The sequence below is a fragment of the Sturnira hondurensis genome, unplaced genomic scaffold (assembly GCF_014824575.4).
Source record: "Sturnira hondurensis isolate 20B ecotype Veracruz unplaced genomic scaffold, ASM1482457v3 Scaffold0017436, whole genome shotgun sequence".
NCBI classification, from domain to species: domain Eukaryota; kingdom Metazoa; phylum Chordata; class Mammalia; order Chiroptera; family Phyllostomidae; genus Sturnira; species Sturnira hondurensis.
In genome coordinates, this window is record NW_028090067.1 from 8,300,583 (window position 1) to 8,312,869 (window position 12,287).

The following is a 12,287-nucleotide window of genomic DNA, read 5'->3' on the forward strand; positions in this document are numbered from 1 at the left end:
GAAAGCCTGATTAAAATGAGTTTAAGAGACCTAAGTGGAGGGAGATGTAGGAACAGAGGGAGCCATGGTCAAGGTTGCTGTTTAAGATTTAAGCAGCATGTATGTATGTAATGCTGCTATGAAAGACCCAGAAGGGAGGGGGAAATTTGTAACGCAAGAGGAGATAAAATTGCTAAAGCCATGTCTTTGAATAGTTAAAATGAAACAGGATTCCATGAATAAGTGAAAAGGATTATATGAATAATTCATTATGGCAAAGGTTACAAGCGAAGATGCGGGCATGTCAGTAGATGGGATGGGAAAAGAGTAATGATTTTATTTTTTTACATAACTTGTTAGTCTTTAATTTATTGATAGAGGTGAGAATGGTAATATTTAGCAAGCTTGCCTTCTTTTGAAGATCATGTAAAATAATGTTTATCAGTTATTTGTGAATTGCAAAGAGCCATGCATATGGAAGCTAGTATTAATGGTGTTAGAATATGAATTTCCTATTATGTTAATTTTTTAAGTTTTTCCCTCAAAAAAGAAATGGATTACCCCTTAGCCTAAAGATAAAGACCTTCTTCTAATAGTACAAGATGCTGTGAGGGTGAGAATAGAGAAAGGAGCCAATGACAGGAGGTGGGTCTCTGAATTTAAGAAGACGTAGAGATGAAAAATAGACAGTTTCGTAAAATGTGTGAATTAAAACTAGTTGACACTGACTACCTATAACTAATACTTTTACAGATGGTCCAAACTAATGGAAAACCCAAATGTCACCTTTAATTCTGGCTTTGAAATATGTTGGGGGCTTTTTAATTTTTATCTAGAAATTTACTTTTCTACTTATGTGTCAGATAATTTGATGTTGACCTAATTTGTGAATCCCTTGTCAACATTCTCTGAGAAGAATTATATGAGAATCAAGCAGGAATGAATGACTAACAATGGCAAAAACATCCCAATAATAGGTAACAGTGACATTTAATGAATGAGTACTTGTTGTGTAGACACTCTTGTAAGTGCTTTGTGTGAATTATCTTATTTAATACATGAATAAGTGAGCATGCTGTGCATGGAGATAAAGGTTAAAGATATGTCATGTGGTTAATTGACTATTGAGAGTATAATATGGATGTTATTAAATCAATGATGATACAGTTTATAAATGAGTGACTTGGCTCATTTCATTTATTCATCCATTTTTTTGATTTATTAGTTGCTAGATCCTAGTACCCAAGAACACAAAGTTGAACATGGTAGCATGTCAACGCTCTGTAGTGGTTTAGTGTATTAACCTGGACTTTCCTGCAGGTGTGTGGGTTAAGGTAATATCCTAAAACATGCTATTTTTATCAGTGTATTTCTGAATGAGGACTTTAATGTCCGATTAATTCTCTTACACCTGTATCTTAGTGCTGTGCACAAAGCAGACACGAAAACATTATTGTTGGATGAATGGGTTAGAGGAACACACAACAAATGAAGGGAATGGCCGAAACAGCCTTCAAGATAGTGTCAGTTACCTTCAGCAGCGGACTGAAATTCAAGGATGGAATTCATTGAGAACAAATGTGAATACCAGCTGCACAAGCTTAGTGTAGAGGAGACAAACGCAAAGACTTAAAAGATTTTTATCACCTGGATGTTCAGTTTAAGCCTGGGTCATGTTGTGACTGCCCAAAAGGCAATGCGGGTGTTAGTTCCACCTGTCTTATCAGACCAGGTGCCCAGAGGACTGAATTTGTTACAGCCCCGTACAAAGTAGGTATATTTGGTTTAAAAGTGATTAACATGGTCTTAATGCTCTACTTTCAGTGTTCACTGTAATTCACCCCTACACCTGCCTTCCCCAGTTGTCTCTTCAGAGATGGGGAGGTTGATTTCAGCTCAGTTCAAACCACATGTTTCAAGTATTTTCAACAGTGTAACAGCGGAATGGACTGTCTTCTGCAATTAGTGATTGACTCATTAAATAGGGTACTTCAGTGGGGGCTGACTACAAAAGAATAATGTTGTTGCACAGGCTTGACTAAGGTGCCTCAAATGTCTCTTCCATGTGTGATTCTGTGAACTGTGGGCTTACATCTGTCACAAACAGAATTAGGACATTTCGGCTTCATCCCCCTTGTGTGTCTCTTTCCGCTGTAGCAATGAGTATTACCCTGCAGATCTGCAGGTTGCTCCAACCCAGGATTTGAGAAGAAAGAGCAAAGGGGTGGTGGTGGAGGAAACAGAAGAACCTGCTGCTGCAGATGATGAAGAGCTGGAGGAAGAGGCACTGCCCCAAGATGAACCCTTGCAGAAGAAAAGGACGAGAAGAGCTGCAACGAAGTGAGTTCAGCATTGCTGCCAGATCACAGTCCCTGGTTCTGGGTTCTCAGAGGAAAGGGGTGCGATCTCCTAGGGCTCAGATGGGAGATGGCCTTGGGCAAGATGACCTGCTCAGAAAGCATAAGTGCTGTATCTCCCTAGTTTGGTTTTTTTTCTTCCTGGTTTTTGTTTGTTGGTTTGGTTTTTACAGCCCCCCAAAACTCAGTCTTCCAAAATTTGTGGTTGTTTGCTTTTTTTTTCTTGTTTGTCCACAGAATGTTCGAGTTGGACTCACCTGATCATAGCCTTTTTTATGTGAGATAGCGCTGGGCCCCAGAGCTGTTAAGTGCTCTTTGACTTGTGTTGTTCGCTTTTCCTAGTGCCCGGGCCTTGTGTCCAGGGAGATGCAGAATGGAACATGTCTCCTCTTTTGGATATGCGCGTCCGCAGTTTTACTTTGCCTTCTGACTTGTCTCCTTCCGAGTCCTCTTTTTTCATGCTGTTATATTCTCTCTCATTCTCTGGGCAATTTGCTTACCAAAGTTGTTAGAAACCTTAGGGAAATAAGTGATCATACTGATAAAAGTTATTGGAAGATTACCTGATTTGGGGTGTCAGAGATCCACTGGATTTGATGCTGTTGTGTTGTTTTAACACTTTTGATCTGAATCTACGTTGATTTCTTGAGTTGTTCCCATGAGCCATTTATTAGTTCATACATTCAGCAACTGTGTGAGTGCCTTTTGCCAGGTGCTGGGCTGCAAAGACAGACAGTACATAGTCCCTGTGATGGAGGAAGCACAGTCTAGTGCCTGGTGAAATATTTTCTTAGGGGCAGTATTTTTAAAGGTGTTACAAGTTGTCAGTAAAAAGTGGCAATTCTACCACAAAGCAAAGACTTTTACAAAGTGTGAGACACCTTTGACCCTGAAACACAAAAGTTTCCTGGCAGTTAAGGCGGGGAAGGACTTGCCAGCTACTGGGAATAGTGTGTAAAGCACAGAGGCAAGAAAGGTCATGGCCAAGCGTCAAAAGTAGTTTCTTTTCTTTTTAAAAGAATTTTTTTCTAGATTTTATTTATTTATCTTTAGAGGGGAAAGGAAGGAGAGAAGGAGAGACGTATCAATGTATGGTTGCCTCTCATGAGTCCCCCACCAGGAACTGGCCTGCAACCCAGGCATGTGCCCTGACTGGGAATCGAACTGCGATCATCTGGTTTGCAGGCCCACACTCAATCCACTGAGCTACGCCAGCCAGGGTGAGCGTGGAAAGTAGTTTCTTCCCTGCGTCTTCCTTTTCACAGCCCTCACCGGTCTATTCCCCATGGCTTTCTCTAAGTCAGATCGCTGTTTTCCTCTTCACATCCTTCAGCGTAATAGCCAGCAAAGGGTTAGTCCTCCTATTTGTTTGGTGAATCAGTGAGTAAGTTGTTTATCCTGTCAGATCTCTTCCTTATTCACTCTGAACCTTCCCTGTTTCTGTTGCATTCTTGCCTCACTTCTGCCCAGTGAAATTCTCTTCATGCTTCAAGACATAGCTCCCTCAGTGAGGCATTCTTGTCTTTTAAACTGAAAGCTTTCTTACCTGACATCCCACTCTCATAACAGCCTTTCATGAAAGCCTCTGTCCTGGTGCTACTTCTTGCCTTGAGTGGTAGTTAATTTTTATACGTCTTACATGAAAATCAGAAAGTCTTCAAGGATAAGGTCCACCATGTGTTGGTTTTCCTGTCCCATGTAGTCAGACCTAGGCTGTTGCTAACACACACAGGATTGAAACTATGAATAAATTGGTGATGACGTTCTTGGTGCCTCTCAGTGTATTTGTAGTCCAGTTTCATAATCCTTCATGGAACATGCTCTTCACTGATAAGTATTTAATGAGAACGTGGAGGTTAGCTTCTGTTGCATATGGCTATTTAAGAAAGGCTCACTGGTGCATAAAAAAATACTTAATAAATGTTGGGAGAGGAATGGATGTCTCAGTGGAAAAGATTTTAAAGTTTACTTGTTAAAGCGTAAGCACTCCATGCTAAGTAATCAGAAGGACATTGCACTCAAAAACAGAACCAGTACAATGGAGATATGTGTGTAAGGTCTGTAGAGACTATCCATTCACATGATACGAAAAGTAGAGACATTTACTGAAGAAGATACAAGGTACAAGAAACATTGTACACAGGACAATGATACCTCGGTCCCCTTCCAAGTAGGCACCTTGGGACCTCACACTGTTCTCCTAATTGTCATCAGCTGCCCCCTCATGTTTTCCTGAATCTCATCAGCAGTCTGAAATCTCTTCCCTTTCAAAGGTGATTTTAATTTTGGGAACAGCCCAAAAGTCACAGGGCACCAAATCTGGGCTGTATGGGGTCTGAGTCACCTGGGTGAATTGATGTGTCGCCAAAAACCATTGCGCTTCGAGTGAGGCATGAGTGGTTGTCTTATTGTGATGAAGGTACCAATCACCAGTTGCCAGGGAAGGATTTCTATGTTATAGTCTTGAGGTAGAATTTCTTCTTTGGAAAATACCTGTTTGTGTTAAGGCCTTCAACTAATTGGATGAGTCCCATCCACATTATTGAGGATAAGCTGTTACTAAAAGTCCACTTATTATAGATGTTAATATCTACAGAATACTTTAATCACAGCACCTTGATCAGTGCTGCAGTGAAAACCCACACGAGTGTGTACCCTAACTTAAGCAAGTGGACACATCATACTCTCCAGCACAGACATTTATGCTACTTTCCCCCAGTTTCTCTGCAGTATCTAATGAGGCTACAGTTTCCCTTTGTTTTCTCTGTATTAACTAGTAGAACTTTGAGTTTTGCTTTCTCTAGTGCAGGGGCAGAGAAAAGCATTGTTAGCAGCAGAAGCCCCACAACTTGTGTTCTTTCATTTAATTCTCACCTAACACCGTGGGAGGTCTCGTCCTTGTCAAGATGAGGAAACAGAGTCTGAGACCTGAATTAACTAACTTTCTCCAGTGTCCCAAAGCTCAGAAGGACAGGGTCGTACATCTGCAGCTTGATTCTACCTCTGTTCACTTCTCCCTGAAATAGGCAAAAGAAACCTCTCCAAGTCATAGCGGTTTACTCATTCAGGGTTTTTTTTTTTCTTTAAGTTTTAATACATCTTATAAATTATATACAGAGAGGGAACAGTTTTCTGAAGTATTTTTAAAGCTTTATAGCCTCTGTGGATTAGAAAGTTTAGTAAGTGCAGTAAAAGCTCTCTTCTCATTATTTTAGTAGCTGATGTAATTAACCCTGAGTCACTCCCATCTTCTAATTGAACTTTCAGCCACAGAGCATTGCTCTTTCTTCCTCCTTGGTAAGCAAGAGCCGTGGTTACCTGAACTTGGACTTCTGTTGCCTGACATCGGTATTTATGTTACGTGAACGTGAGGAAGAATATATTTTACCACTTTCCTGCTTACTACATAGAAAGTAGACGAGGAATCATTCCAACATTCATATATACACAACTTTGGAGCGCATTAGTATTTGGTTACTTTTCTGTCTACTTGTGGCTTGATTGAAGCCATTCCCAGCACATCCTGAATGCTTTTCTGCAGTGGGGAGTGTGAATTTAAGGGGAAGGGCTGCCTGAGATTTGGAATTTCTGGAGAAGAATTTTCTAAATGCAAATAATTAACACCGTATATAATTAACAGCAAAACTATAGTTAGGGGTTTTGAAGTCATTGTTAGATGAAAATTGATGCTATCTTAAGAAAATAATCTCGGGTTAAGTTTGTAGTACCCCCTCTTTCTGTCTCTTTTTCTTAGGCAGTTAATTGCTCATTTGCAAGTTTTCTCTAAGTTTTCAAATCCACGGGCCTTATATCTGGAATCCAAATTATATGAGCTCTATCTTCAGGTAAGTAAATTTCTTGCCTCTGCAGTTTTTGTGCACTACTCTCTACCATTTTCTTGGTCAAAATAACTTTTGGCTTTCAATAATTATTGTACAGAGCCCATGTCTGCATTTTAAGTGTACATATATATATATATATATATATTTATATTTTAAACTAGTACACATTTTCTGTATCTTGAGAAAGTTTTGGACAGTACTGATTTAGTTGACTTTAAAGGCATTTTGGGTGACCAGACATTGATGGGCTGGCTATGTTAATACTGGGTAGAATGAAGCATAATTGTATCTCAGGAAGTAGCTTTAGAAGGTGGTGGAGCTTGTGCCAAGAGCAGTTGGTTACTTTTCACTTCTGGGCAAGTCAGCCTGGTGGCGTGCTAGCGTTTCAGGATTTTTTACATTAGGTGGAAACAGAGAGCTGGCGTAGCAGTTTGTTACAGTCACCATTTTATGACCCCAATTCTAGAAAAGGTTGAAGGAAAAATTTGATGTCAGAAGTAGATAAAAATTGAATATCATTCTTAGCTAACTGGGAAACAAAATTTTCTTCTTTCATTTGGGTGCTTTGTAGATTAAATATTTCCTTTTAGCAGACTTTATCTATGTCTGCCCATAATTCAGGTATAACTTGTTTGTAAAGTCAGAACTCAAAAGTCCCAGTTGTCTATAGGAAGCAAAATTCTGAACTGCTGATCAAAGAGGCCTCAGAGCCAGGTCTTCCCTAGTATTTCACGGACAGCAGTTACCTTCATGGCATCATAAAGAGCTTTGACTCAGCACAGGGCCGGCTCATTTGGTGCGACTCCTGATTATGCAGAGAACTGGTCTTGGCCAAAAGATTGACGAACCTGAAAGTCTGGTATGCAGGGTGCGGATGTCAGAGCTTGGGGGGTTTTTTTGTTTGTTTGTTTGTTCTTTGCACGCATTCTCTTGGCCCTTTGATCCCAGGAACATGCTAGGCTTTTGTCAGGAATTAGTGTTAAACCATGTCTAAAAATTTAGATTGTAAGAAATCTAATTTTGCAGATTAACACAAAAGAATTACTATCGTATGGCATGTGTATATGTGACTTCATTGATTTATTAATGAAATATCATTCTTAGTTGTTGCTACACCAAGATCAAACAGTTCAGAAAATCACCCTGGATTGTATAATGACATATAAACATCCGCACCTCCTCCCTTACAGGTGAGTTATTTGAAGCTATTTCTTTGGTTGATTTTTATCTTTTTACCTGAGGGCCTCTTCTAAAATATTTGTTAAAGCCTGGGAAATTTCCCTCCTGTCTAAGGCAGTCATGATGGTACTTTAGGTAAGAAGTGAAAACAGGGAGTGTATTCGTTTGCTAAGAGTGCCTCTCCATAGGTAATAAGGTAAGAAAGAGAACGTTAATTGAAAAGTATGTGTTGAGAAAATTATATCATTTCTCCTTGCTTATATAATGTCTTAAAAATCTTGGCGACTACTTGGCAAATTATAATTATCAGTCTAAGACCTGAAGAAAGCCTTTGTATTACGCTCTTTGAAACAGCTGAATTATCAACTAAGTCCAACTCTTTATAAACCCTTTATAAAAGGATTTTATCCATTTCAAATTTTATCCTTTAAAATTTGAAAGCTTGCCATTTTGAAAGGTATTTCTATAAGATTTTTCTTTATGGATGTCAACTACTTTATATAGACTATTATTTAATATCTGTTTTAGTTACACATATACTCTTCTTGCTACCTTGCATTTAAAATAAAATACCGTTGGTTATTGAGTGATGATTTGTACTATGTTCTGTTTTTAAAGGGAAAACTTGCAAAGATTGCTTGAAGACAAAAGCTTTAAGGAAGAGATAGTGCATTTTAGCATTTCAGAAGATACTGCAGTAGTGAAAACAGCCCACCGAGCGGATCTCTTTCCTATTCTGATGAGGTATTTGGACTGTTTAAAGTCTGATTATTTTAATAGTTGATCACAAAAACAATCGTGAGTATTGGTGGTATGGTGGTTCTTGCAGTAGTTGTAGTGGAATGTTTCGTTTTGCATTTTCTTGGGATTCAGTTGTTCATAGTTTTTTTTTTTAATTGGATGTTTTGAGGTCTGCTGTAGAGACTTCAGAATATTTTGTCCCTAAATAATAATGATAAAGTTAAATTTAATATTGCTCTAAGTTTTATTATTGAGAAATAATAAAAATAATTCCTTTATTTTGAAAATATTTTATGTACTTATTTTTAGAGGAAGGGGAAGGGAGGGAGACAGAGAGAAAGAAACGTTGATTGGTTGCCTCTCGCATGCCCCCTGCCGGGGACCTGGCCCGCAACCCAGGCCTGTGCACTGACTGGAATCGAACCAGCAACCTTTCAGTTTGCCGGACAGTGCCCAACTCATTGACCCACACCAGTCAGGTCTAATTCCTTTATTTTGTATGTAAATAAGTATGGGGTATAAACGCTATTGACTTTGTGTTAATTAATTAACCATCTTCACCACAAAACTTTTCTATTACTTTTAATAGTTTTCATTGGATTTTTTTGGTCAAAAAAATAATACTAAACAATAGTCATCTCTTGGATTATTAGTCCCTATTTAAAGAGCCCTTAGAGGTAACCATTTTACTGAATAAAATAGAAAGTCCTTTCAACTCCTTAGAGGACCTAGCATGGCCTAGCCCCAGACAGACTCCCTGACCACATCTCTCCCACTTGCTACCCCATCAGAGACCACCTCAGAGTCTGAGGACTTGCTACCCCTCTGCTTGGAACATGTGACACTTAACTCCTCTTCATTCAGCCTCATCTCAGATACCATTTCAGAGATGCCTCCCTGGCCTCTTGATATAAAAATCATACCTCCCCATTATCACTTCTTAGTCCCTTACTTCTCTTTATTTTTCTTCACAATTTAAAGCATTCAACATAGCTTCTTTCATGTTGATTACCCCACTAGCCAGGAGGTGAACTCTATGGTTTTCAGTACGAATTTTGTGTTTTCTTCTATGATATAAAATGTTTTTTTCTGATTTTTAAGTATATTTTATTGACTGTGCTATTACAGTTATCTCAGTTTTCTCCCCTTGCCCCCCACCTGGTACCCACCTTCCCTCCAGCAATCCTGCCCCCTTAGTTCATGTCCATTGGTCATGCCTGTAAGTTCTTTGAGTTCTCCATTTCTTATACTATTCTTAACGTCCTTTTGTCTGTTTTGTAGCTACCAATTATGCTTCTCAATTCCTGCACCATTTTTTCCCATTTTCTCCCCTCCCCGTCTTAGTTGCTAACCCTCCAGATGTTTTCCGTATTATAATTGTGTTCCTGTTCTGCTTGTGTGCTTAGTTTTTTTTTTTAAAGATTCAGTTGTTCATAGTTATGAATTTGTTGCTTTTTTAATGTTCATAGTTCTGATCTTCTTTTCCTTAGATAAGTCCCTTTAACATTTCATGTAATAATGGCTTGGTGATGATGAACTCCTTTAACTTGACCTTATCTGGGAAGCACTTTATCTGCCCTTCCATTCTAAATTATAGCTTTGCTGGATAGAGTAATCTAGGTTATAGGTCGTTGCTATTCATCACTTTGATTACTTCTTGCCAGTCCCTTCTTACCTGCAAAGTTTCTTTTCAAAAATCAGCTGATAGCCTTGGGGGAACTCCTTTGTAGGAAGTCTGCTTTTCCCTTAATGCTTTTACGGTTCTCTCTTTGTGTTTAACCTTTAACATTTTAATTGTGATGTGTCTTGGTGTGGTCCTCCTTTTGTCCAACTTATTTGAGGCTCTCTGTGTGTCCTGGACTTGTATGTCTATTTCCTGTTCCAAATTAGGGAAGTTTTCTTTCATTATTTTTCAAACAAGTTTTCAGTTTGTTGCTCTTCCTCTTCCCCTTCTGGTACCCCTACGGTTTGGCTGTTGGCACATTTGGAGATGCCCTAGGGGCTTCTTGTGCCATCCTTGTTTTTTGTGTTTTTTTTTAATTTTTTGTTTCTTCTTTCTTTTCTGGTTGAATGTCTATTTCTTCTTTTTGTTCCAATTTATTGTTTTGAGTCCCAGCTTCCTTTCCTTCCCTGTTAGTTCCCAGAATACTTTTCTTTATTTCACTTAGTATAGGCTTCATTTTTTCCCTTATGTTTTTACTGTTTTCAATGATTTCTCTGAGCATTCTGACCACCAGTGTTTTGAACTCTGCATCTGATAGGTTAACAGTCTCCATTTCCTTTAGTTCTTTTTCTGGGATTTGTTCGGTTCTTTCATTTGGACCACATTTGTTTGTCTCCTCCATTTCGCAGCCTTTCTGCATTTGTTTCTGTGTATTAGGTAGAGTCGCTTTGACTCCTTGTCTTAGTAGTGTGGCCTGTTGTAGGAAAGACACCTGTGAATTGTGAGGGGTGGAGTCTCAGGTAATCACCAGGGTAGGGCAGCCTGCCCCGCTGCTTTGTGGCTCTGTGTGGGGGAAGGTTTGAAGAGGGGACGATGCCACTGCCTGGCTTCTGGGGGTTTGCCTGACACTCACCCCATTTCCAGTCACTTCACCCACTTTGCATATGCGACTGGTGCCTGTCCAGGTGCTGCCCTGGTGGCGAATCCCAGAGTGGGTGGGTTTGTGTATATTCTAAGTCTGTGTGGGCCCTTTAGCAGCAAAAATCTGGCAGTTTCTTCTTTCCTCCAGGGGTAGTAGGGATATAGCTTCCCGGTGCTGGAACCCTGGACTCTGCCGTCTGGCCTGGGGCTGGGATCTCTCACTCCCAAGGTGTCCCTCCATATTTTTACCCACTGTAGGTGAATATGGGACTGTCCGTTCCACTGCCACCACCGCCGTGTACCATATTGCCTCCCTGTCCCCATGACTCTGCCCCTCCTACCTGTCTGAATGAATGTGGCTTCTTTAAGTCTTTGGTTGGCAGACTTCCATACAGCTCGGTTTTCTGACAGTTCTGGGTGTTATTTGTTTTGAGATCTAGTTGTAATTCTTTGTATGGTTGCACAAGGAAGCGAAGCATGTCTACCTACACGTCACTCTTGACAGGAAGTCCTGTTTTGTTTTCTTTTGTTTTGAATGTACGTATTACCTACATAGCCTAGAGGAATTAACTATGGTGGTGGTTATTCTTGTCTTGCTCCTGGATTTCACAGCAGTGCTTCTGAAACAGCTACTGGTGTTAAAGTGCGGTCTGGTCCTTCTTGACTTGGGCTGTCGCTGAGACAATGTCACGAGGTCCACAAGGTTAAAACCTTCTTCACGAGGCTATTAATGAAGTCAAAAGGATTAATCATGTTAGGAAGCAGCTTTCATTATTAGGTTACTTAATATTTCATCTGGAATGGATGAGTTTTATTAAAATGCCTATTAAGCATGTATTGAAATGATCATATAAACGTTTTCCTATGAGCCATTGCCTATATTAGCCTAATAGATTTTACTGATACTTTCTTGCGTTTCTGGGATAATCCTTATGTGGCTTGCTTTTTGCAGCCCTGGATCCTGTATTTGGAAACATCATGTTTCATGTTCATAGGAAGACTGGTGTATAGCTTTATTTTTGCTCCTTAACCCTTTGCAGTATCATAGTTACACCATCTTCATAAATGGTAAAGGACTGCTTCCTAGTTACTCTCTTCTGTGAAAGTTTATGGCATAGACATTGTTTTTTCTTGAATGTTTAAAAATTCTTTTGGAAAACTATGAGTTCCGCTTTTACTCATGATTACTGGCCTATTTAGTTTTCTTCTTAAGTTCTTATTCTTATTTATACGTGTGGTGTTTTCCCCCAGAAAATTACCCATTTAATTGAAATCTTTATAGTTTCCCTATCTTACTTACAGTTGTATCCTTATTTTATTTCCTTTTAGTCTATATATACTTATTTGCATGCTCTGATTAGACTTACTGTTTGCTGGCCTATTTTATTACTCCTTTACTCCTATTACCCCTATTTTTTCCTCCTTTATTCTTTCTTTCTTCCTGCTTCCTTGTTTGTGGTTGATGTCGTTTATGCAAATCTTTATGTTAAATATCTCATTTCTGTTTCATTCTTTCTTGTTTTATAGTATAGCCTAGTTTATAGTTTAAACTCTTGAGTTGCTTTGCTACCCCTTCCAGGAAAATAAAACAACTGGTATTATACT

At 39.2% G+C, this 12,287-nt stretch overlaps 1 protein-coding gene across 3 annotated transcripts in view; it reads left to right on the top strand.

Annotated features, from left to right (window-relative positions):
* The window catches only part of UTP20 (UTP20 small subunit processome component), a 91,655-nt gene that overhangs the window by 28,024 nt on the left and 51,344 nt on the right, over nucleotides 1-12,287 (top strand). For all 3 annotated transcript variants that reach the window (XM_037067808.1, XM_037067809.1, XM_037067810.1), the window contains exons 22-25: nucleotides 2,137-2,319; nucleotides 6,091-6,181; nucleotides 7,283-7,368; nucleotides 7,976-8,101. In XM_037067808.1, the coding sequence (XP_036923703.1) occupies nucleotides 2,137-2,319; nucleotides 6,091-6,181; nucleotides 7,283-7,368; nucleotides 7,976-8,101 (486 nt within the window). The remainder of the gene's footprint in view (nucleotides 1-2,136; nucleotides 2,320-6,090; nucleotides 6,182-7,282; nucleotides 7,369-7,975; nucleotides 8,102-12,287) is intronic.